This window comes from Haliaeetus albicilla, chromosome 6, assembly GCF_947461875.1.
Source record: "Haliaeetus albicilla chromosome 6, bHalAlb1.1, whole genome shotgun sequence".
NCBI classification, from domain to species: domain Eukaryota; kingdom Metazoa; phylum Chordata; class Aves; order Accipitriformes; family Accipitridae; genus Haliaeetus; species Haliaeetus albicilla.
In genome coordinates this window covers 15,802,060-15,825,578 of record NC_091488.1, presented here as the reverse complement: position 1 = coordinate 15,825,578, position 23,519 = coordinate 15,802,060, and the positions used below count along the sequence as shown (strand labels likewise).

The 23,519-nt window shown below is 45.2% G+C and overlaps 1 protein-coding gene and 1 long non-coding RNA gene across 7 annotated transcripts in view; one reads left to right on the top strand and one right to left on the bottom strand.

Moving 5' to 3' along the window:
- Positions 1-9,851, bottom strand: part of RUNX1 (RUNX family transcription factor 1) — a 174,914-nt gene extending 165,063 nt beyond the window's left edge. For 2 of the 4 annotated variants that reach the window (XM_069785155.1, XM_069785159.1), the window contains exon 1: positions 9,338-9,451. Coding sequence is in view for 1 of the 4 variants with exons in the window: in XM_069785156.1 (XP_069641257.1) it covers positions 9,338-9,392 (55 nt within the window). In the remaining 3 variants the exon portion in view is untranslated. Of the gene's footprint in view, positions 1-9,337; positions 9,453-9,639 lie in introns of those variants that run through there. The other 2 variants (XM_069785156.1, XM_069785153.1) reach the window with 2 other exon arrangements.
- Positions 8,323-23,313, top strand: LOC138685665 (uncharacterized). 3 transcript variants are annotated; one of them, XR_011325025.1, is made up of 5 exons: positions 8,323-8,774; positions 9,427-9,557; positions 10,716-10,959; positions 22,021-22,176; positions 22,871-23,313. It is a non-coding gene; the product is annotated as an uncharacterized lncRNA (long non-coding RNA). The 3 variants fall into 3 exon arrangements; XR_011325026.1 differs by lacking the exon at positions 22,021-22,176; XR_011325027.1 differs by lacking the exons at positions 22,021-22,176; positions 22,871-23,313 and adding an exon at positions 15,511-16,953.
- Positions 23,314-23,519: the final 206 nt, after the last annotated feature.

The window sequence follows — 23,519 nt, the reverse complement described above, 5'->3', positions numbered from 1 at the left end:
GGGCAACCTACCTGATGAATCTCCAGGCTCACTTCATCTCTCTAGTTGGAGTCATAAGCAGAACGCTTTCCACATGCTATCTGCCCCCCCCAACTTGGGTTCAGATGAAATGGTGGCAGTAAACCAGGAATCAGGTTGGTGTAGAAGCATGCTCAGTGGATGTAGGTCTACTTAGGACCCTGCATGCAGTAACCTCCGCAGCTCCCTGCCTCTGAGTCCACAGAGATGCGATGGCAAAGTGGTACTGAATTTCTTTGCAAAGTGTTTGGACAATGTATATAGGAGCAATTAAACCACCCCATATGGCAGTAACTGATTCGCCGACCCCTGTGCAAATGGGGTTAACAAAGTGTTAACTTGAATACATCTTCCAGATATGAATTCTGTTAACACCCAACCTATGCAAAACACAAAGCTCATTTACATATACGTCCTGAAAAACAGAAGCATTTTACAGAAGTCTGATATTATCTAGTAACTGTATTGTAAAGTAAATTGCACTTCCTATGAACTGGGCGTAGCACGTAGTCTCATATCAGTAGCCTGCTCTGGATGATGTGCAACATGGACAGATGCTTAGCAGCCATGGCAGCCTTGCCGCGTGGAGACTGACTGCTCAGGTGAGGCCTCCTCCTTATTGCATCTTACTTGGGAAGTGCTTTTAAGGTTGCTTTCCAGAGCTGCGATTGCACTCATGGAAGTCCTGTCCCTCTCTGTCCTTCTATGTAAGACCAGGAGATGGCACATGCTAAAGAGTGCTTCTTTCAGAGTCTCTCCTCACTGCTTAGTGAGGAAATACACCTCACCTGTCCACTGGGTGAGGTGTACAGCCTTGATGTATAAGCTAAGTACAAATCAACAACTACCAACCAGAGAAAAAATCCCAGCCAACTCAAAGCTCCTTCTACAACTGTGCATAATATGCCATAAATAATTGTTCCATGCCAATATTTCCTAGGTAAAAGACAAAAACTTTGATTCTCAAGCCATAGTTCTGATACTTGGCATTACATGAGTTACACTTGCACCTTAATGCTATGTTTCTTTCAGCCCCCATGTCAATACTGGCATTCAGAGTTCATCTCCTGTCTTACTCACAACTTCATGTTTTTCTTGCAGGTTTCCTTGCTCTTAAAGGACAGACCCAGCCCCACTGCAGTGGATGGCCATTTTGTCCCTGTCTGGGTGGAGCTAGGATATTATCCTAAGGATTGGCTCTGGGTCATGATTTCTGCTCCTGGTCATGTCTACAGAGAAAAGGGGAAGCCTGCCTGCAGGCATGTGAGAATAAAGCAGTGCTAGCTTAAATCTACCCAGCCCGTATAATAACAGTAGTGAAAACCCAGAGGTACATCTCCCGCCCCCGCGCACCACCACGAAGTGTACCGACGTCTTCCAGGGGTTGGCTGGCGGTGACTTACACCCATGCGATTGCATCTGTCTGCATTATCCTTGCTAGACAGATGAAAGCCTTCATTTTGCTGTGCCAGCTTGCCTTCCACTACCCTTTGATACTACAGCAAGTATAAATAGAGACCTGAGCACTGACAGGCAAGGAGCCTGGTCTGCCCACTACAGAGGCTGTGACGCCCCACTCTCAGCCCCCGCTCAGCACACTCGCAGTGCTTGCCTTTGCCAAAGCAGGCAACTGCAGGGTGCTTTAGCAACGCTTAGGCAGCCTTTGGTGCTTGTTCAAGGCTTCTGTAAATGCCTCGATACCTCTGAGGCACGCATCTGGCCAGCACGGCGCAGGTGTATGCCATAAAACCGGCTAGAAAATGGACTTATGAGAGATGCAGGTGGTGCCAGGGCTGAGAAGGTGCAGACATTTGTCACAAAGGAAACAGATGCTCAGCCCCGCGCTGTGCTGCTTCGCCCTGAACATGCAAGGTATTTCGCAAACGGTCATCTTTCTCTTTTAAAGATGAGAAGAAGGCACTTGAAGGGCTGGGTCAATGCCTTCTGAGGTTGCTGATTTGACAAGGATCACAGGGCTTGCCCTAAGTACAGCCGAGTGAAACGCTTATAGCAAATCACATAAAACTTGACAGGTTTCAAGTTTCCTCACACTGCATTCATGGAAAGATTTGTAAGAGAGGTAAGCCTTTCAACTTACAGTCAAAACCCTACCTAAGGGCAGTTTCTGAGCACATCTCAAAATCACAGCTTCAGCGTGAAACCAGACAACAGAAAAAACACTGCAAGACAAAATAGTCAGAAGGCAAAATAAAAAGCCCCAAGCCCCTGACTCGGACTGCTTTTGGGTTCACTGGAATCAGAAACTCAAAACAAAAAGCACAGGCTGAAAAAAAACCAGTTAGATCAAAGCCAGGGAAAATGTTCTCACAGATCTTCGTGCAGTGAAACTACCCAATTTCACAGAGTTTCACTTGCAAGCAGAAGTGGTGAGCCCTGCGGATAGTATTAAGGATGAATTGGAAAATCTGCCTGGTAGCAGCTACTGTCACTCTCTACTTCCCTGCTTTCACAGTCAGTTCTATGCCCTTTATTTTTTCCTATTTCAATTGTCTGAATACATCTTTATAGAGAATTTGATGTTTTGTACTAAAATGTATCTTGGTCATAAGCCCAGGCCTTACTTTGCTAGGATATAAGTGGAAGAAAAGGCATTTCTTCTGAAAATTGATTACATTAGGAATCTGTATATGTAATTTCTAGTCTCCTTTCCACTGGCAGAAAGAATGATGTGTCTTGCGTTCAGTATCACTGTGGATATGCTGGTGTATGCATGGACTTACCAACATACTGTAGACTTTGTAGGTGCTCTACTGCTCCAAACACCACCACTGTTGTGACCCTGTACAGTTCATTAATACACTGCAGAGAGGAGATATCCTTACTACTCATCGACTGTTTGGGAAGCTGACTCAAGTCTATACAAATATTATCCATTCTCTTAAGATGACAGAAGAGGTGATGAGGTAGTGTAATGTTTTCTTGTCCTTCTCTCAGACCAGTGATTCACCTAGCCAGTGGCCTGTCTCTCTCCATGGCCAGTACCAGATGTCATGAAGGAAGCCACAATTCATTCTGCAGATGACAGACCTGCTTACATGGGAAGCTTTCTTTCCAAGCTTTAACAGAGATCAGCTTGTGCTCTGAAATAAGGCAGTGAGAGATGAAGGGAGAACTTAACCCTTCCAAAGCTTCTTTTTTCTTTACCTGGCTGGTACATATTAAGAAACTGTTATGTATATACAGACCCAGCTGTTTTAAGAATCCTGCTAAACTCTTGGTTTCAAAGGTATTTTATGGCAATCAGTTCTAGGCTGTAATCACCCACTGTTTAGAAAAATTTCCACCATACCTTGCCCTGTTGACTAAGCACAGAGAAAGGAATAGGAGTGAGTGGGTGAGCTAACTATCATCAGAGCTGTTTTAAGAAAAAAACAAACAGAAAACCCAAGTAAATAAATAAAAATTGAAAAAAATCTGAGCAAACACATCCTTGCACACCGCAATCTGCAGGAACACAGAAAATCTGTCACGCTCATGCCTCTGCAGTGACGGGGTTGCGTGGCCTGTCCTGAGCTCCCCCACTGCATGCCGGAGTGCTCCATCTCTGTGTGCAGCCTGATGCTCATGGCAGCCACCCCAGCCAAAACGCCGCCCGCCCCCATTTAAACTCACACCCTGCGTCCGGGAGGCCTGAGCTGGCACAGGGAAGACAGAGATGCCAGGCGGGATTTGGATTTAAAGAGCGGGTCGTCCCTCTCCAGCCAGCCTCAATCCATTCTCTTACCCAGAGCCAGAGCTACTTCTTCCTTGCCGTGCTGCCGGGGCTGCTGGATCCGTCCTGCTGGCCTCACCCAGCAGCCCACGAGGCACCCACGCATTCCGACACAAGCAGCCCAAGCCTCTGATGGAGGTTGTCACAGCTGAGTGGTGCAGCCCTCCTCCTCCACCGAGCTACCAGGGCCAGCCAGGTACTCTGTGGCAGCCTCCTATGGGCAAACCCTTGCACCACACGTGCAGGAGGAAGACAGGTTTCCCTGTCTTGTCGCAAGGGTGATCAACCTCAAATTATCACTTAGCGAGGCACTGCAGCCGGCAGTTTCTGCAGAGCATTAGCCCACCCTGACTTTTTCCCGCCGGTGGCATTCCCCCTTAGCTCCTGAGCCCACTCTGCATTTCACCCTTGTTCTCCACAACAGCACGAGGGGCTAACAACCCTGCTCGGCCCTCCGGGCACCGCTTCGGAGGTGCAGCAGAGACTGCTGGGACCCAGCACGTCCCCTCTGCATGTGGCAGGGTGTCAAAGTTGGATGAGCTTCTTCTGTTGGCGGAACCACCTCATAGTTTTACAGAGAAATGCCTTTGCTGTTTCCTTAGAAATGCTTCTGCGTAGCTTTTAAAAGCAAGTATGTCTATTTCTAAATCCAAGAACAGTGATTTCTTTGCCATTCTTGGTTTAGATATAGGCTCTCCCCACTCGAATAACAGGATGATGCAGTTACTCATTCTATGTTCTGAAGCAAAATTCTTCAGGAGTTCATAAATTACTTTCATAAACTTGCCAATATCACTGGCCTTCACATGCACTTAAAGATAAGCAGACTGTTCTTTTAGGGTCATGCCTTAGCAGTCAAACTAAACCATGATTATCTTCTAGTCATGAAAAAAAAAGCAGTTTATTTTCTATTCGTATTGCATACACCAGCAGCGTGGGGAAGATACTTTTATTTCCCACCAGAGAGCTGCCTCAGAGCTGCAGTTTGGCTCTCGTGGTAAAACACGGTCCAAGGCAGAGCTGCCATCATCCAACAATCTCTTATTAATGGCCACATGATAAAGGGCAAGCCAATCTGGGGGATCTGCAAGCCATCCATAACCCTAAATCCTTGCTAAGACTGTCATCACAACCCATCGCTATGCTGAGTGTGGCTGGTTAAACACTCAGTCTAATATTTAGCCTAGGATAACATCTCTTGATCTTACCAAAGCACTGTATTTATCTCTGTCAGATATTTCACCCCTTGCTTCACAAGAATTCCTGTGTTCAGGTCTCACAATGTTTCTCAAGGCTTTTAAATGAAAAAAAGGCTCAAACAGAGAGAAGGCTGTGTAAATCAGACATTGTGCAAGTTTTTTCTTCTAGTAAGCCAAGGTTTTTATGGGCTTTAGTTCAATTTCCTATTCACAAGATGAAGTTAGTATTTTATAATGCTGACACAAATTAACTCTTTGTTCAGGCAGTCTGCAAAAGTGCTGGAAAATATTCTCTCCCCTATGCAGTGACAGCATAGTTTATGCTACTGTGAGAAGAGAGGTTTCTTCTACTGGGCAAGTGAATGAAAATACATGGCAGTGTTGGGTACCGTGCTTCTCCCAGAGAAACTTGGTTTTGGCAGACTTACTTCTAGTATATGATCACTTCTTTTAATGTCACCAGTTCTAGAAGGCTGAAGTCGTTACCAACTTGCTACCCTGCTCCTCATGCAGCACCCTCTGCAGACAAACAATTACTCCTCAGGAGGCCTCGTAGGGTGAGAGTGGGAGACTGCAGATGTAGACTTTGATAACAGTGAGCCTCCGATCACTTCACCCCTCTGCTCACATACAGCACCAGGGACTTTAGGAGTCTACTGACTTAAATCCCATCACAAGGCAAGCCAGAGTCACTAACATTCAATGAGAAGCAGTATGCTTAAGTATAGGTGTCCATAGGTCCAGGCAGGGAAGCCCTTCAGAGCAGGTGAAGCAAGAGCTTCTTGCTACGGTTTTATTTAGCATTTGCAAAGGAAGAAACCCACAATGGCTGGGCACTACTCGGCACATTAGAACTAAGAAGAAAGTATGCACAGTGTATTTTTCCATGTTGTAAAAGTGCTCTGCTGGAGTTCATTTCCATTTGATAAGAAACCAACCAAATGTTGCACCATGAGTCTTCATTGCCTTGATTAATTAATTAAAAAACCAACAAAGGCAAAACCAGGATTAACCTTCTTTGTATATTGAAATAATTAGACCTTGCAGCAAAAGGGAAAATGAGGAAAAAATACCCTCCTGGAAAATATTATGCTTCATGCTATTTAGAGCTCCATAAAAACCCTGCAAAAAGATTAGTTATTCTGTCTTCCTTTGTAGACAAAATTATTAGGAAACCTTACAGGACAGTCTAACACCCTTAAGAAGTTAAAAGAAGTTGTGGGGTCTGGTGTTATTATGTAATTATCTAGGCACCCTTTAAAAACTATATGTGCATTCTTTAATACAAGACTCTCCAACAGGTCTCATTTTGGTCCCCCTGCCCAAAAGGTATCATTGTGTTGACCTGGCCAATACACGTGAACCTGTGTCGAGCCCTCACTATAACCAGCAAATCCATCCTTATACTATGAATCTTGCTAGAATAAAAGTTTAAACTGCAGCCTTGCTGATGCAGTCCTAGATCTGAGGAAGAGAAGGAGCAATGTTTTTCTGCGGGTTGCACTGCAACAAGGCACTTAGAAATACTCCTACCCTGTACTCCTAACACCAAGCCCAGATCATAAACTGAAAGACGCCATTAGGAAAATGAGGCCGTCATTAAAAGCAGAGCCGGTAAACATTTGAATGTGTTCAGCATGCAGAGCACACCACTGGAGGTTTCAGTATAATCCTCATTTCTTTACCTAGTGGCAGAAGCGAGGACCTGGTGTGGTGTGATAGAAAAAGGGCCATATCCTTTGTGGTGTACCACATTCAATTAATATGTCAGGCTTTCTACGTCTGTCACTGCTTGCAGGGGCTGGAACAATGGTTCTGCTTCCCCACTCCCCTCTTTTTTCCCAATTTTCACATAGTATCAGGCTAAAAAAGAGTTATGGATTTCCTTCTCAGAGAACTGCATGGACTGATAAAGAGAAATCCATGGCAGAAAACAACTTGTTATTTTTCCCTTTACCTCACGATTTCAGTTAAGAGAGAAAGTGCAATAAATTTTGGCGGGAAAAAAAGAAAAGAGACGGTTTGGGACATTTCGAATGACTGGTCTATGTAAACACTATTGAGAAATATGGGTGAGAACAACTGACCCTAGGGATGATTATTTTTCTTGCTCTGAGGCCCAAGCGTTACTTTTGTTGCGCCCAGGATTTTGAAACTGTGCGAAGTTCATTTCACTAAAGAAAGGAACAAAAAGGGAACTGCTGGAAAACTGTCACAGGCTTCCACGTTCAAACACAATATTCTTTCGCAATTTTTGAAACGTTTGCTTTATAACTCAACTGAAGTGCTGTTGCCCAAGCTTTTCTAGCACTGTACAGCAGGAGTTTGACCTTGCATGTGCTGGATCCGTACCAGGATCTGTACCTGGATTGCCCAAACTGGATGAATATCTTAAGGTATCTAGCGTGACTTCTAGCCTAGCAAGACTTCTAGCCTAGTCCGCGAAGAAACACAAAATACTGGTATGATAGTAACATTAACTACAATAATGAGAACAGTAATAAGGAGGATAATAAAACCCATTCTGGAGTGTTGAGATAAATCACTTGCTGGATTAACCAGCTTTATTGAAAGTCTTCCTTTTCTTCGTCTCCAACCGACGGCTCTCAGGCTCTCTGGGGTCCTGCCTGCACCATGGCCTCTGCCATCCCCATCCCATTCCATGGACTGGCCGTGCTCTGACACTGGCTGCAAGCACTGCCCTGTGAGGTTCACTCTGTTATTTTATCAGAAGCACAAAATTTCCTCAATAAGTCTTCCTGTGCTACAGATTAAACCGTAAACAGTTGGGTGAGATAAAAAAAAAAAAAAGAAAAAAAAGAAAAAAAAAAAAAGGCTGACGAAATGCAGGAAGATCCTTCTTGTTATTCTAGCAGTATTGCTTCCTTTGCTTGGTAGGGGTGCTGAGGAAATATCAGCTGCAAGCGCTGCAGAGCAGTTAGCCACTTCTTGCTCACGTTTCAGCATCTCCCCTGCTAGAAGGTGCCGCGAGCCCGAGTGACTCACGCAGCTTGCTGCGATTCAGCTCTCCTCTGGTGCCAGGAAAGACAGATGTAGAAAAACTTTTGACACGGGTGGGGAAAAAAAGAAGACCTGAAGCAAGGCAGGAGAGCAGGCTGGCATGTCAGCGGGCTGCCCTCCGCCCGCGTCCCACTCGGGGAGCGCTGAGCCGCAGGAGCGGCAGGGTGCCGGCGGAGCTGCTGCTTGTTGTGACACAGCAGCTGGGACGAGCCTTCCGCATTCCCCAGCCCGCTTATTAATACGAATAACTCATGACTCACACCGACACTGCCAGCGAGGCCGGGAAACTGTAGTCCGTAACTATAAAGAGCTATGAAGGGCTGCTCGCCGGCAGCACCCCAGCCAAGCTTGACGAGTGGTCTGCGACAGGCTTTGTGCGCCTTGTCATCCGCACGGGCGCAACCCTGCTGCAAAAAGGGCTTGAGCGGTCAGAGGGCTTGGGTGGAAAGGGGAAAAGTTCAGCTGTAGCATGAGCTATTTAGGAAGGTAGTTATGAGGAAGCAGACAAGTTTCTCGTGCCAGCCCCTGGCTTACTCGTATGAATAACCCATGACTAAACCATTAGCTTCACAGGGGGTTGTGAGAATGTTAGAAGGAGCCTCTGAGCACGCTTGGTCACTGGTAAAAAAAAGACAGATTGCTGGGTGAAGCCCTTCAATTCCACCCCTTCTAACCCCCCCAGCCCTTACAGGACTGCTTCATTTCTCTAAGGGTGGCTGCAGCTGATAGTTCACAGTCATCCGAGACCTACATGGCATCAACAGAAACTGAGTTTATCCACACCGCTTCTTTTCCTAAGCCACGTGAGTTGCAGCTAACTTTAAGCAGGTTTCTAAGCTTTTTCAGACTTCTCCCCGGTGAACATGCCTTTACCAAGGCTGATGGTCTAGCATAAGTGAGACAGCATCACGCTCTGCTGGCTGTACGCACTAGCTTGCTGCTCACTCCCCATGCTTCAGCCTGTAACATGTGTTGTATGCTGTTGGCTGTCATTTTTTGTGGCAGTGGCTCAGAAAGTCATAATTCTGCCCAAAAGAATCAAAAGGGGCTTGTGCTACTGCTATTGTATCTGCAGTAATTCATGTGAGTTATTCTAGCACACTTTGATTTATGAAGAGAAAATTCACAAGCATGCAATGACTGAACAGCTTAAATGAGTCCTTGTTATAATCTCTTTAACGGACTGATAAGTAATGAGATGGTATTCCTGCAAGCTCAGATATTAGCTTCGATGAGAGCACCTCAAAGAAAACTGAAGTGGGAAAAAGCATGTACTACAAGAATGTCCCCAGATACTCTCCAAACATGCATTTTCTTAAGTATGGGAAAGCAAAAAGTATATTTAGAAAGTCTGAATGGCACTTACCTCTCAAGAAGTGCTGGTAAGAAGGAAGTGACTCAAATATGCTGTTTGAAGCCATTGTTTCCTCTTTAAAACTCACTCTCTCTTTACAGTGAAGGAATATATGATTTCTTCTACCTTGGGGAGTGAAAAATGAAGAATGGTCATTGCTACCACCCTCCTCCCAGCCATCACGCTCAGTTTTAGCCCAGTGCCTCAGGAGCAGCACAAAGCGGATTATAAGGTTCTTTTGCTAAAAGAACTCTGAAATTGTTTCTTAAAAAGAAAAAAAAAATAGCGGATCGGTTGTGGTTGATGATGCTTACCACTCTACGAAACTCTGTGGTTTGCAGTCAAAACGATTCGCCCTGCCTGCTGACCAATATCCCGGACCCGCTCTTGTGTGACTGCCTCTGTACCCAACTTGTGGTTCTGTGGTTGTTTATGAGGCCCAAAGAAGTGTTTCACACAACCAAAATTACAAATTTAACTGTTCCCCTTTCCAGAACCTGCCTCCATTGGTCCCTTTGCATCACGTGACCTGAGTGATGTCGACTTTCTTTTTTTTTTTTTTTAACTTTCTGAAGTCATGCCCTACCCACTCCACCTGCCCTCCCCGGGGCTGCGTGAGGCAGCGATGGAGGCTGCTGAGGGAGGGAAAAGAAAAATGACTCACTGTCCCTGATGCTACAAATGGTCTTGCTGAGTTAGTTCAGCTCCGCTTGTTTTGTTGTTTGTGGTTTTTGGAACTACTGATTATTTTGATAGAGATTTCATTGCTGCTTATTCAATAGTAATTCAAACCCCGGTATTAGTCTGCTGTTAAGGCAGGATGTGTAAGTCATCCTGTAAAACATTAGGAATCAGCTGTAGGAAAGACCACTGGCTGGGGAAAGAACACTGTAAAGAGGTTTTTAAAAAAAAAAATCAAAAACAAAGAAAAAGTACCTGTCAGGGGAGACAAAAAAGCCCCCAACATTATTTTGAACCTGTATGATGGTACCCTCTAAGGAGTGCTTGAAGGTCACTAGTCTCTGAGCCCACTGGAAAGGTTTGTTAGTTACTTCCATAGAGTCAAATCCAGTAGTCCTTCTTTAGCACAATTCCTGTTCCCAACAGAAGGATCCCTACCCAAGAGAAAACCTGACTAACGTCTTCAGGATTTAGCTCAGCATCTCTTGAGGTGATAACAGGTCTGTCCTGTCCGCAATTCTTTCCTTTCCTTCTCCCTCCACAAAAGAAGAAAAAAAAAGAAAAAAAAAGGTTCTTAAACCTGATAATCAATTGGCAGTTCTGGCTCTGGCTGTGACAGTGCAAAAAGAGGGGAGAAAAGTCACTTACTACAGCACAGAGAAGTTGCTGCTGTGCCACTTTTTGTCTCCTTTTCCTCTCTTCTGAACAGTGGGCAGCAGCCCTTTCCCACCTTGCTGCAAACCACAGGACAGCTCACACCTGCACAGCCTGGGGTTCAGGACGCTGAAACCCATGAAACCTTTGCGAAAAAACCTGTGGCAATGAAAGGACTGCACCGACAGCAGGGCTGAAGCAGAATGAGCCTTTCCCCGCACCTTCTGAGTGACTACCACAGTGAGAGAGCTCCCTTGGAAGAAAAGCAAGAAGCCTTTGCAACATTATCAAAAATACTGGTAGGTGGAGCACAAATACGTAACAACACACAGTTCTTCCCACGAGGAGCTCGCAGTCAAACCTCCTGGCACACAGATACCGCTTGCACAGAGCGATGCCAGACTTCTGGGGGGCTCTGCAGAAGCACCTCCCGCATTGAGGAGCAGGGATCCCCAGACAAAATCAGGTGCTTAATGCGTTTGGATTTTTTCTGCTTGCTGCAACTATGGAAGTAGAATGCCTTTTCCTGACACTGCCTTCATTTCTGGTGCAAATGCACTCTACCCAAGCATCCTGGCTTCCTTTTAGGGTTAGCGGGATGCCGCGTGTGCATGTGCGGTATGTTTTCCTCAGAAAAAGTCAATCTGCTGGAACAGAAGCTTCTTGTGATGCAAAAGGATGTGTCAGTTCTAGCGACACGTATTATCTAGGAAATTGGGAAATTTTCCCAAATGAATTTCCAGAACACAAACAGAGCGATCCTGAGCAGCAAGAACAGGAAGGTTAGGACACTTTGCTACCGTGCGCTGAGCCCGGCTCAAGCCCCTGCTGCGCTTGAATTGAGCCAGTAACTCAAAGCTTGGCTTTTTTGTTGCTTACCAGCTCTTCCCGAGCCTACCGCAACCAGACCAACTTTTTGGCTGGTCCGGGATAAACCTCTCCCCGCTCCCAGAGCTGGACTCCTTCCACTCCCGTGTAAACAATTCAACAAGCGTCCGCCAAAGACGCAACCTGACCGCAACGCCGACTCCCTTAGGGCGCTCGCCTGGGTGGGGGGATGCTCCCGAGGGGGGAGCACACCCCACTGCCCTGCCCGGCTCGGCCCGGCCCAGCCCGGCCCGGGCGGGATGTGTGCCCGCGGGCGGGCGCTGCGGGGCCGGGGCCGGCAGAGGGAGCTCGGGCCGGCGGGACGAGCCCGCAGCCCGGGGCGCGGGGCTGCCTCGGAAGGGGGGAAAGCCCGAAGCCAGGGGCCGCCAAGGTTGGGGTCTTAAGTGACCCGGCAACGCACCGGCCCGTGGCCGAGCCGGGAGTGGACGGCGGCTCCGATTTTCCCCCGAGTGCCCGTGTGGTTGGGTCGTGCCGAAGGGTACGACGCGGGTGGAAGTCAAGCAACTGGCTGTACGTTCGGCCAGCGCATAAGCTCATTTTGGCCTCGCTTTCTCAGGGTAACCGCCCCGGAAGCCTAATTATACAAGTTTAACTCGGCTGGTCAGAGAGCAGAACCGGGACCTTACGGCATATTCACCCGAGTGTAAGCCAAGCCCTCAGATTTCAGACACATCTGTCACCATATGAAAAAAGAGATTTTTCAATCAGGGACACAGAAGAGATATATAATGTGCTGAGCTACCTGTGACTATATATCTGCTCTGTCCCAAAAGGCAGGATGTGTTACGAAGATTTTAAATGACTTCAGAGGTTTGAGATGAGGCCAGCAGGAGTGTATTTCAGCACGCCTGAGGAGCCAGGCTGCTGCAGGGCTGTGCTTGGGCAAGCTCACTGTTGCGGCAGGGAAAAACCAGCCCCCCTTATTTCTGACCCTTTGTCTTGGCATCCGGGAAAGAGACCCTTCCTGCAGGAGCTCTAGTCTCTGGCTGCTTCAGAAGGCAGCAGTGACCACAGCCTTAAATCACTCTTGGTGCTGCATTTTATTTCTCTTTTTCTAGTACTCAACGGGCTGGGGCAGGAGAGCTGCCAGGGCTGGGGCGGACACCCAGACAGCTAGAGCATGTGCCACGAGCATCCGCAGCGCTCTGGGCAGCAGCCGGCAGCACAGCGTGCCAGCGCACAGCGAATGTCAGCTATGTTAATACCTTCACCTCAGTCATCTGCCATGAAGGCTGTGGCATAGCTATGCTATGCGACAAGCAACAGTTGGGCTGGTTTTGTCATCTCATAGCTAGGGCAGATGATGCAAGGGAAAAGCCTGAGTGTTTCGACATGTAGCCTGCCACTCCAGTCTCTGCTCTGCCAACAGTCAGCTGCAAATAGTACATGGGAATATGCTTTATTAAGGTCTAACCACCCTGAATTTTCAAGGAAAGGACTGTGCTACGTGGGTCTGTGCTACACTCAGGCAGGGGGATGGACAACTCTTCTCCCAGGCCACTACTACACCCACCAGAGAAGCCATGAATCCTAAAAAAGCAGGCAAGGGTTGCTGGCAATGCTCAATGCACCATGGTAGCATTTTATGCTGGGTGCACATCAGCTGTTCCTACAGCCTTACAATAAATCTATGTCAAAATGTACTGTTAGCATAGCTGGCATTGCTCAGAGGAGAGGAATAAACGGGATCATTTCACAATTCATGCCCTAAGGAGGGCATCCAAATGTTGCCATGGGAGCTGCGCCACCGTTAATGCCAGTCTCAATTTTTTTTAAAGCTGTCCTGTCGTTACCGTAAACAGAGGCCCTGAGAAAATTCACATCACTGGTACTTAGACATCCTTTGCTTTCTAACGAATAAAATCTAAGATAAAGTTTAACCTTCAGGGAGTAATATCAGTCTTAGATCTAGAAGCTGACACATCATGAAACAAATTAACAACTGACCACATGACAACAGAAAGATCAAATTATCGTGCCATTTGTTTAATTTGGTGTATAGGGTAGGACTCAAAGATTTAGGTGTGCTGAGGAATATATTTCCTGCGATAGTACTGCAGCGCATGGCCCTTTTGGCTGGGGTTGTTGGCTGGAACACGACCTCCAGTAAACAAGCCCTGACATCAGACATGTACATACTCTGAAGTCTTGGTCAACAGATCCCATTTGGAATCTCATAAGGTTGCCAAAATTTGGGAAAAACTGCCACCATTCCCTCCCTCAAACCCTCAACAGAAGTCCAGTTTTTTAACAGCAAATACTTAAGGTCTCACAGGTAGGATTGACAAATTAACACAGGGAAAGCTCTGAGCGCTAAGATTTATCAGTTTCTACATCTAAGCTGACTTTTTCCCCTTGCAGAGCACAGTAATCACCCAACCCCACCAAGGTATGCCCCAGAAGCCAGCCACCTTGCAGGCTGCAAAATCCCACAAGCTACTGAGAGGCCCAAACCAGAATGATTTAGGGATTATTTTGGCTGCTCTCAGGAGGTGTTGGGAGGTCAGGTTTGCAGTTTGAGGTTTGACACAACAATGTAGGGAGGCGCATAGTCTCTCCATCTGCCCTACGAGTGACCGGCTGTATGTAAACAGCGGCTTCCTTCCCTCCACTGATAGCAGCCTCTCAGTTTTCATCCTTCTTTCAATTTAGACTGCCTTTAATCCCTTGAGATCTTCCAGACAGACACCGTATGTCTCAATGCAGCAGGATGTGTTCGACCCTGGGGCATAATCTGTGTGTTAGATGCACTCCGCTGCTCTGCTCCATCACAAGCAAAGCCTGGACTTCAGAGTGAAACGCGTGGTGTGCCTGGCCAGCCTTGGACAAAGCTGGTTGGGTTCACACACGAGCAGTGATGGAAAGTGCTAAATGGACCTAGGCAAGCCAGAGCAGGAGAATACCAGGAGAATGCCATTCCTCCACATCCACTTGATCCATCCACAGGACAGAGCAAGATTAAAGCAAAGCAAATGCTCACAGTGAGAGGACCAAAAATCTCCTTGAGGCTAGCGGACAAGGGCAAACTCCAAATCTTGCACACTCCAGTCTGGGTAAAGGCCCTAGTCAGCCAAGGCACACCACGCTGCTCTTCACAGCACCCTCTCACCAACCCGCAATGTACCCAAAAGAAACACGACCCAGATTCTCTCTGTCACAACTTTGCGTGCTAAGGCTTTTGGCACAGATCTTGCAGAGAGGAAACTGAGAGGAGGTTAGAAGCTGCCTGTGTATTTTGCTCAGTACATAATGTATAATTTCCCTCAACACTGTCCCTTGCTTCCTACTTTTCTGGAAGCCAAAGTGAAGGCTGCAGGCTTCAAACACCTGCATGAGTCTCCCTCTATCCAGCAGTGTCAGAAAGAGACCTCAAATTTTCAGTCTTTCTAAAAGAAAAAACTGCCAGCTGCCAACCTAAACCCTCGCCGTGTGTCAAAGGTGAATGCTATTGAATGGCAGCGTTAGAAACCCTGACTCTGAACCACTTATGGAGTTAGTGCTGAGAGGCTGGGAACGTCATGGGCCAGGCAGTCCTGCAAAATCACTGTGGAATAGCAGAGCGTGAGTTACAGAACAGCAAACCGGTATTGTAGTAAACTGGAGCTGCTGGCACTCATTTGCCATCAGCAGGGAGTTCTGGCTTATGATGGCCTCTCATAACCTTGTGAATAAGGTGTAAGAGTTATGAAAATAACTAATAATTAAAACAAATGCAGAGGAGAAAATTCACCAAAAGATGCCATTTCAGAGAAATTGTATCTGCCTGTGAATTGAGGCTGTCAGTCAACACAGCAGAGGACAGCATGGAAACATTTTAAAACAACACCCCAAGGTCTCACTCTGGCAGTTTCAAAATAAAATGCTTTAGGTTTTCATTTCAAAATTGACCCAGATTAAATAACTAAGCTAAAAAAAGGACTGACCTAAATGAACTGTTTCCTTCTGGTCTTCCTGTTTTGCAGCCATACCAAAAATGCCACATCAGTGCTGCTGCGGAGTACGCTGGTACAGAAACATGACTAGTATCACTCCACCACTTTTGGTCCTTTTTCTCCCTGGATACAAGAGCTGTTTCATTTATTTCCAATAACTTATTTTCAGTAATAAAGTTTGGAGGGTTTTTCATCAGCCTTTTTCTGGTGGATTGAAATGAGTCAAATGTTTGTGGCCAGTGGGGAAAAAAGCAGAAAAGAGGGGGAAAAAAAGGAATAACAAGAAACTTGTGGGGAAGGAGGCCAAAAGGAAAGGTCTCAAAAATCCAGATAAGCACCTGAAGATGTTTGCACATAGTAGCTCACATAAAGCTTCTGAGCATTTTTAATTTTCTGGCAAATATTGCAAAGGTTGCAGGCCCTCCCCAGTTCAGATCTGTCCTTCACATCCCTAAACTCCCTGTGAAAATCAGTGAGTTCCAGGCATGTGCTACCCCGGGGACAGACACATCTGTGTCTAATTAGAGCTGATGCACACTGGTAAAAACAAGTGACTCCCCACCCTATTGACTTTTTTCTTTTTTTTCCTCACCTACTGGGGAGCAAATTCCAACCAGAGTCCCAGCCCACTCTTTACACTGACAAGTGCCACCACTTCACCCTTTCTCAATATCTGCACCAGCAAAACCCCATTTGGATGAAAATAAAATACAGAAACAGCTAGAGGCAGCTAAATAGTATCCTGACGCTAACCAGCGGCAAGAATTGAACTTGGATTAAAACTGTAAGGACTGAACTTGAACTTTTGTCAGTAAAGTCACAAAGCAAACACAGTGAAACAGGTAATACATGCTTACATTTCTTCATGTGAGTTATTTTACTGAAATCAGTGGGAATGCTCACAAGTGGGGGAAAATTTGCAGGGTTTGCCTTCTCTTCCGTTTCGTATTTTTAGGCACATCGGTAAGATTGTCTAGATATTGTAATGAGCTATTGTTCCACTGTTTACTTTTTAGGATGAACTTGGTGATATTTTTCAAAGCAACTCATTGTTTTCCTATAAATGTAGAAAATGAGAAATTAAATATCTACTTAATAAGAAGTAGGTACTTTAGAAAGAGAAGTAATCCAGGTAATTTAGTCATAAAACTTCAAATTACTTATCTGCTACTTCTCTCTGGGCTTAGAGAATAGTGCTTGGCATCTGTATTTCACAAATGATTCTAGCAAAACTACCTTCTTCTGTCTAATTGCTCAGAAAACTGTTTAACATTTATGACAGGGCTCTCTCACTGTATGAATATCAGCATGTTGAGTGACAGATGATACATTAAATCTTGTTGTGGTTTAACCCCAGCCAGCGACTAAGCACCACGCAGCCGCTCACTCACTCCCCCCCTACCCAGTGGGATGGGGGAGAAAATGGGGAAAAGAAGTAAAACTTGTGGGTTGAGATAAGAACGGTTTAATAGAACAGAAAAGAAGAAACTAATAATGATAATGATCACACTAATAAAATGACAACAGCAATAATAAAAGGATTGGAATGTACAAATGATGCGCAGGGCAATTGCTCACCACCCGCTGACCAACACCCAGCTAGTGCCCGAGCGGCGATTCCTCACCCCCACTTCCCAGTTCCTAAACTAGATGTGACGTCCCATGGTATGGAATACCCCGTTGGCCAGTTTGGGTTAGGTGCCCTGGCTGTGTCCTGTGCCAACTTCTTGTGCCCCTCCAGCCTTCTCGCTGGCTGGGGATGAGAAATCCTTGATTTTAGACTAAACACTACTTAGCAACAACTGAAAACATCAGTGTTATCAACATTCTTCCCATACTGAACTCAAAACATAGCACCGTACCAGCTACTAGGAAGACAGTTAACTCTATCCTAGCTGAAACCAGGACAAATCTGAAGTTGGTAACAAGTTCTCAGGGAAGGCTGTTGTTTTTATGGCTATGCCAACCTCTCCCCAGTATGGTGCCATGACATGAGTTGGCTCTGGGTGAACTAGCTGGTGGCCTGGGATTTGCACCTGGTTACTTCCCTCTGCCAAAATAGTCTGCGACTGCCTCCGCACAGAGCTCTGGTCCGATCCAGTATGAAAGATGGATGGATGCCCACCCAGTGCAGCCCCTGTAAACAGCAAACAGATTCCTGGGGAAGATTTTCCAAATGCTGTACAAAGGATTCAGGTACCCAGCTGCTAAAGGAACCTGGCTGAAATATGCCCACCAAATTTCTTTATATGTGTTTAATAAAAGTCACTCCTAACAAGCTTTAACTGTTCCCCCTGCCCCATCTGATCATGATTAGTACATTAATTTTGTGTAGTCATGATTAGGAGCAGGGAAGATGCCTAATAAACAGGATCTGGAAGGGCCTTTTGGGTGTAAGAGGCAGCATAGAGGAAAGATGGCTGTGATGTAAAAAAGTGAACAAGAAATTGAGGAGCATCCATTTGCAATAGCAATTTCACAACATGAGAAAAGTCAAGAGGAGAAGGAAAGAGAGAGAGGGAGAAGTTAGAAGAAAATGAAAAGTCAGAGATAAATTCAAAGAGGGAAGAATGTGATCAGGGATACAGACAAGTCTTGCAGGAATTGCAATGAGGGCAGGTGGACTCTGTTAGAGAAAATAGAGCCAGACATTCACGAAAAAGAAATGTAGCATCATATAAATGAACCTTTACCACTAAATAAAGCAGAGGAGTGCTGTTGTTCATCCAGCCTTAAATGAAAGAGAGTGGAAGTGACAATTTGCCCTGAACCAGTGCAAAAAAGTTATTGTCAAACTTTTTGAAGGAAAGGTTTAATGCTGTGACTGTATCCTGAGAAACAGCTTAACAAAAGAAAGAGTGGTCAAATGGGTAGTTTACCTCATTTTTCCATGCTGGATTTACTTGCCTTTTCTTCCATATGTGATCCTTATGGCACTGTCTAGGGTTTTTCCCCTTTTCTCAACATGAAATGCTTGGATGTCTCAATTACTGGCTTGGAGATGTACTAAGTTGAAGCGGAGGGCAGCTGCGAGTCGGGTACATCCTGCAAAACAATGTTTGAGTTTCTCTTGTTGTCAGCCACAGCACATCTCCACCATTACATCTGCTATAAACATCCTGATGGGCCCTGTCAGGGGGCTGGGGAAAAAAAACATCCCAAACCTATACCATCTTTTGATTACAGTAAAATTTGTTGTGGCTATGAGAGTATCTGTATCTTATGACCTTCACCTACAGACCAGCAAACAGCCTGGCCCCTATATATGTGTGGTCGTTCAGTGATAGGCATGACTGGGTCTGATCCAGCCCCCACTGAAAGTGAATGAAGGCTTTCCTAAACAGCCAGTGCCTGCTGCATTGGGCACATTTCTGTGATGAGAAAAATCTGAGCAGGCAAAGAATGCATTTGTTTTCCCAGAGACTACAGTCTTCCCGCCCACAAAGCATCCACACCTTTACTCGTACAACAGATAAAAGGGCTGAAATCAAGATGGGGTGTAGTCAGGTTGCTCCATAAAGAAGAACTTCAGTCTTGCTTTTTGTGTAGATCATCCTATATTGGGCCACTATTTCACCCAATACCAGTATATCTGATAATGCAGATGTGCTGGTGCTGGTACAATCGACTTACTATTTCTCTTAGTCTTTAAAACATGTGTTAAGTGTATGCATGTTCATCAGTGGGATGAGGTACCCTGTAGAAAGTTAATGAAAGTTAACTGTAATGTGATGTTCATTTAAGGCTTGCTCCTAAAGGAAAGAAGTGCTGGTGAGTCATAGGAGTGTGAGTTGATGAGAGGTCCAGTCATTAGCAGCAGAGAGCAGTTCACATCACTTAATAAGCTTGTCATGTGTTGGCCAACCTACAAAGCTGCAATGACAGCTGTAGAAGATTCCCTGTAGCTTCAAGGTAGTGCATAGCAATAAACAGGCAGACACCAGAATGGGAGGGAAACTCGCAAATGAAAAGTATTCTTTCTGTTTTTACATGCACTGAATCATGTTCAGCCTTCTCTGTTAAATTTTACTCTTTGTTCCGTAGCTAAATACAGGAAAATACCACAGTTTTCAGTGGAAATGCATTGTTATAAGCTTAGAGGTTACTGAGAAAAGAATTTCACCTTTATATTTGCAACCTTTTATGCAGTAGTCCTAGAAATTATGAGGAAAACCTTCCCTGAAATACCATACCAGAGTCTCCTTACCCCAGGCTGCAAGCATATACATAAAAAAGATCATACCACAACACAGAAAGCAACAATATGCAAAACTGCTTTTTGTGTTGACAGAGGTTTAACACTGTGAACTTAGTACACCTGTAGGAAAAAAAAGCAGCTCTCTTCGGTTTGGGAGGGAAGGTGATCTTATTGAAATAATCCTTCAGTTAGAAAGTCTCCTGTAGACTTGATGGTGAAAATTGTTGGTAGCACCTAATGATTTTCCATACTCCCACTGTAAGCTTGTGGAAAGATTTGACAATAGGAATTCTAGTCCTTTCTGAAAATTAAGTCCCTTTAATTTGGTTCATAGAAGCTATCAAAAGACAGAGGCACTCTGTACCATTAGCTACTTCTGAAACTCTTGGTCATAGTGTATACTCACCTATCAATTTTTTTGGAAGTCCCTGTTCCCAAAGTTTCAGTGCCCAATAGCGCAGAAATATAAATCATGGCAACAGTGTATGCTTTCCCAATAACTACTGCAGATATTTCTATTTAATCAGTAGAATCATAGAATGGTTTGGGTTGGAAGGGACCTTAAAGATTACCTAGTTCCAACCCCCCTGCCATGGGCAGGGACATCTTCCACTAGACCAGGTTGCTCAAAGTCCCATCCAACCTGGCCTTGAACACTGCCAGGGATGAGGCACACATGTGATGGTTCCTCCTGGTTTAGATTCAGTGAACATTCAAAGCGATCAGGGAAAGCTGGTGCAAGTTTCCATTTTGCTGGAGGGATTATGATGTCTGCCAGCCTGCCAGGACCTCACTGAAAAAAATGATGTGGAACAAAGACCTGGAATGAAAGGTGGGATCCCTGGGGAAGAAATCTTTCCAAATCCTCCTGCATTCAGTAGCTTGACTGCTGGAAACTTTTGGATACCCTGGAGCTCTGTTTCTCTTTGCTCCACGTTACTTGCCATCAACAGCAGAGTGATCTTGCTCTTTCCAGGAGCAAATCCCTTGAAACAAGCTGGCATTATCATCTTTCTGGGCCAGTTTGCCAGTGGATCAATGATAAAATACATTTCTCTGTCAATTCATATCATATGAGTTTCTTGCCCTGCAGTGTAACTGAACAGCCCTTAGCCGGACGTGTGTGGGAGTCTGTTTGAGAAACTGCAGTGAACGGGGCAGGGATATGTTTCCCAGACTGAACCTCTGAATGCTACTTGCTGCCTGTTCATCTCTGAAAACATACAACCGAACAGTGTTCAAAGGTGCTTCTTCCCTGGCAAAGTCTCATGCCAAGTGCCCTCGGGGGAAAGCATTTGGGGAATCCTTGGATCTCCTCTGATTGCAGCAGCACAGCACATCAAGCTTCAGAATAGACCACACAGATGGATAAAATGCCAGCAGAAGGAAACCCATGAAAGGAGACTGCTTACTGAGATATCGACAGAAATCACGGTTTCAAACATCTGAAGGCCTGCTCTAATGCCTACTGAACTCAATGGAAATAATGTCACTGGAAGGGAGCCCCTGGTTTTTGAACCATAGTCTTAAAATAAGCACATTTTGTTTAGGTTTATTTATTTTGTCTTTGAGAGCTGGCAACGGCTTATTTGCTTAAAGCTAGCTATGTAAAGTTTGTGAGATTGTACGCAGCTTCAGGCATGCTGGGGCTGCAACTCAATCCCCTCACAGATCTGTCCTGCTAGGACATTTTTTGCTCTGTCCCTTTAAAAACCAGAACTCTCTACTTATCTGTACATTTATCTGACTTCAAGGTCTTATGACTATGAACACTGCTAAGAGCAAAAAAAGTGTTAACATGCACATTCAAGGGAAGGGAGCCTTTGTGCCTTGCAGTGAATCCTAGGACTTCCACCGAAAGCAGTTGCAGCTTATTTCGATTCCTTTAGAATCTGAAGAGCGGCTGTCACCTGGTTTGGTTTCATTTCTTCCTCTGTGGAGTCTGAGAAAGGGTAATGTGCCAGCTAATCAGGAGAACATCAGTTCTTACGTACTATTTCCTTTCGTGCCAGTTTAGGGCCGTTAATGAAAAACCACTGAAAAGTTATGTCTGAATAACCTCTTTCTCACTGGGGGTACTAGAAATCTTCCATTTACCCGGGCGGGCCAAGGAGAGGGCAGTCTCTGGATGTGGCAGGCTTGGTAGTATTGTAGCTAAACTTCCCTTCTGAGCTCTCTGAAAGTCCTTCCCTGTAGTCATCACAAAGCTTTGCCTAGAGTCCTTTCTGACTGGCTTACCCGTGGTGCAGATGTTGGCTTTTACTGTCTGATACACTCCAGCAAAGTTACATAATTACAAAGTTACAAAGTTATATGTCATATATATATATATTCTTGTCCAGCAAGTAAATAACTCGCTGTGGAAACCCATCACTCTTCAGCATTATGATAACAGAAGCTGCTCCGGAGGTGGTGTCCACTCCCAGTGGGGGATCTCTCATGTTCCCAATCACTTCTGAGATGCTGGAACAGTTTAGGAGCTCCAGATGCATATGAAGGTATGACTATGAGATGGAGACTAAATATATTCAATCCAAAAGCCATGCTGCTTTTAGGAGGAGAGCATGACAGAGTGGTTAGTGTTGCCTTCTGATCTGCATGTGATACAGTGCAGAAAATAGTGTCAAGACGTGTAGAAATGTACAGTCATGCACATGCAAGAGGTCGCAGGAGGGGGACAACAGAGACACGGAGCTCAAGGAACGCACCTCAGAGCCAGACTAGGTAAGGGAGTAAGAAGGGGGAACACCAGTGAAGTGGCAGTGGTGCATTTCTGTAACTGTTCCTAGAAACTGTATTGTCAGCCTCTGGGGTTTAGACACTCTACAGCTGTTTAGCAAGTTTTTGCTACTGATCTGAACAGTTTACAATTTAAACGGTATATATAAGACATTACTGATCCTCCCTTCAGGCTTGGACAATGGCACAGAAAGTGGCAGTAATTTGCCGAGGAAGACTGCAAGAGGGCAGTGTCAATGTCGAAGTGGCTAAGTTCTAGCTGCTCTGAGAATAAACCAGCTTTCTAGAGCTTGACTATGGTTGAATGGGCCAAATACATACCAGCTCTGTTCCTTTAAGTTTTCTTTCTCTGCCTGCTCTTAATCAATGTCTGAGTTTGTTTTCTATTTAGACCTTTTGAGACTTTTATGATTTTAAGCTAAAGGGCACTTCAATTCTGTCTTCTTCCAAAAGGTGGTACAGGATGAGCTGATGCACACCCTTGAAGATCAAATGTGAAGTGCAATGAAAACCCTGCCTCGGTTCCTGGGCAGCCAGCAGAGTGAAGAATGACTACAAACAGAAGTTCCCCCTAAATGCAAATTGATCTGTGGCGCTACAAAGTAGGAGGCAATTACAGTAAAAGACTGGAATTGTATCTATTAATTTACTTTTGTTTGCTTGTACAAAGTAGGTTGTTTCTTTATTCCTTTTTATTCCCTTTCAAGCCAGAGAACAAATTTACTGCAAGGTTGAACAAACGAGCCTTTGAAAAAAGCCCTCATACCTAACAGAACAACTCTACCTTATACACGCATGCAAAATAGAAGGTATTCCATTGCTTTAGCTTCATTTTTCTTTTGTTCAGACATTTCTGTGGCAGTCAGTGGAAAGACAGCTGTTGTATGGGAGGCACAGTAAACGCTAATTAAATAAAATATTAAACCAATCTGCAACAAAGAGGAGTAGAAGTGATCAACAACAGATTTCCTTCTGTATTACTCAGAACTTTGTGCATTTCTATATCACTTGGTAATAATGCATAACGGATGTACTTTATGTGGTATTGAAATATTATGCCATGGACAATGACATAAGATCATAAGAAAAACCTCAAACAGCA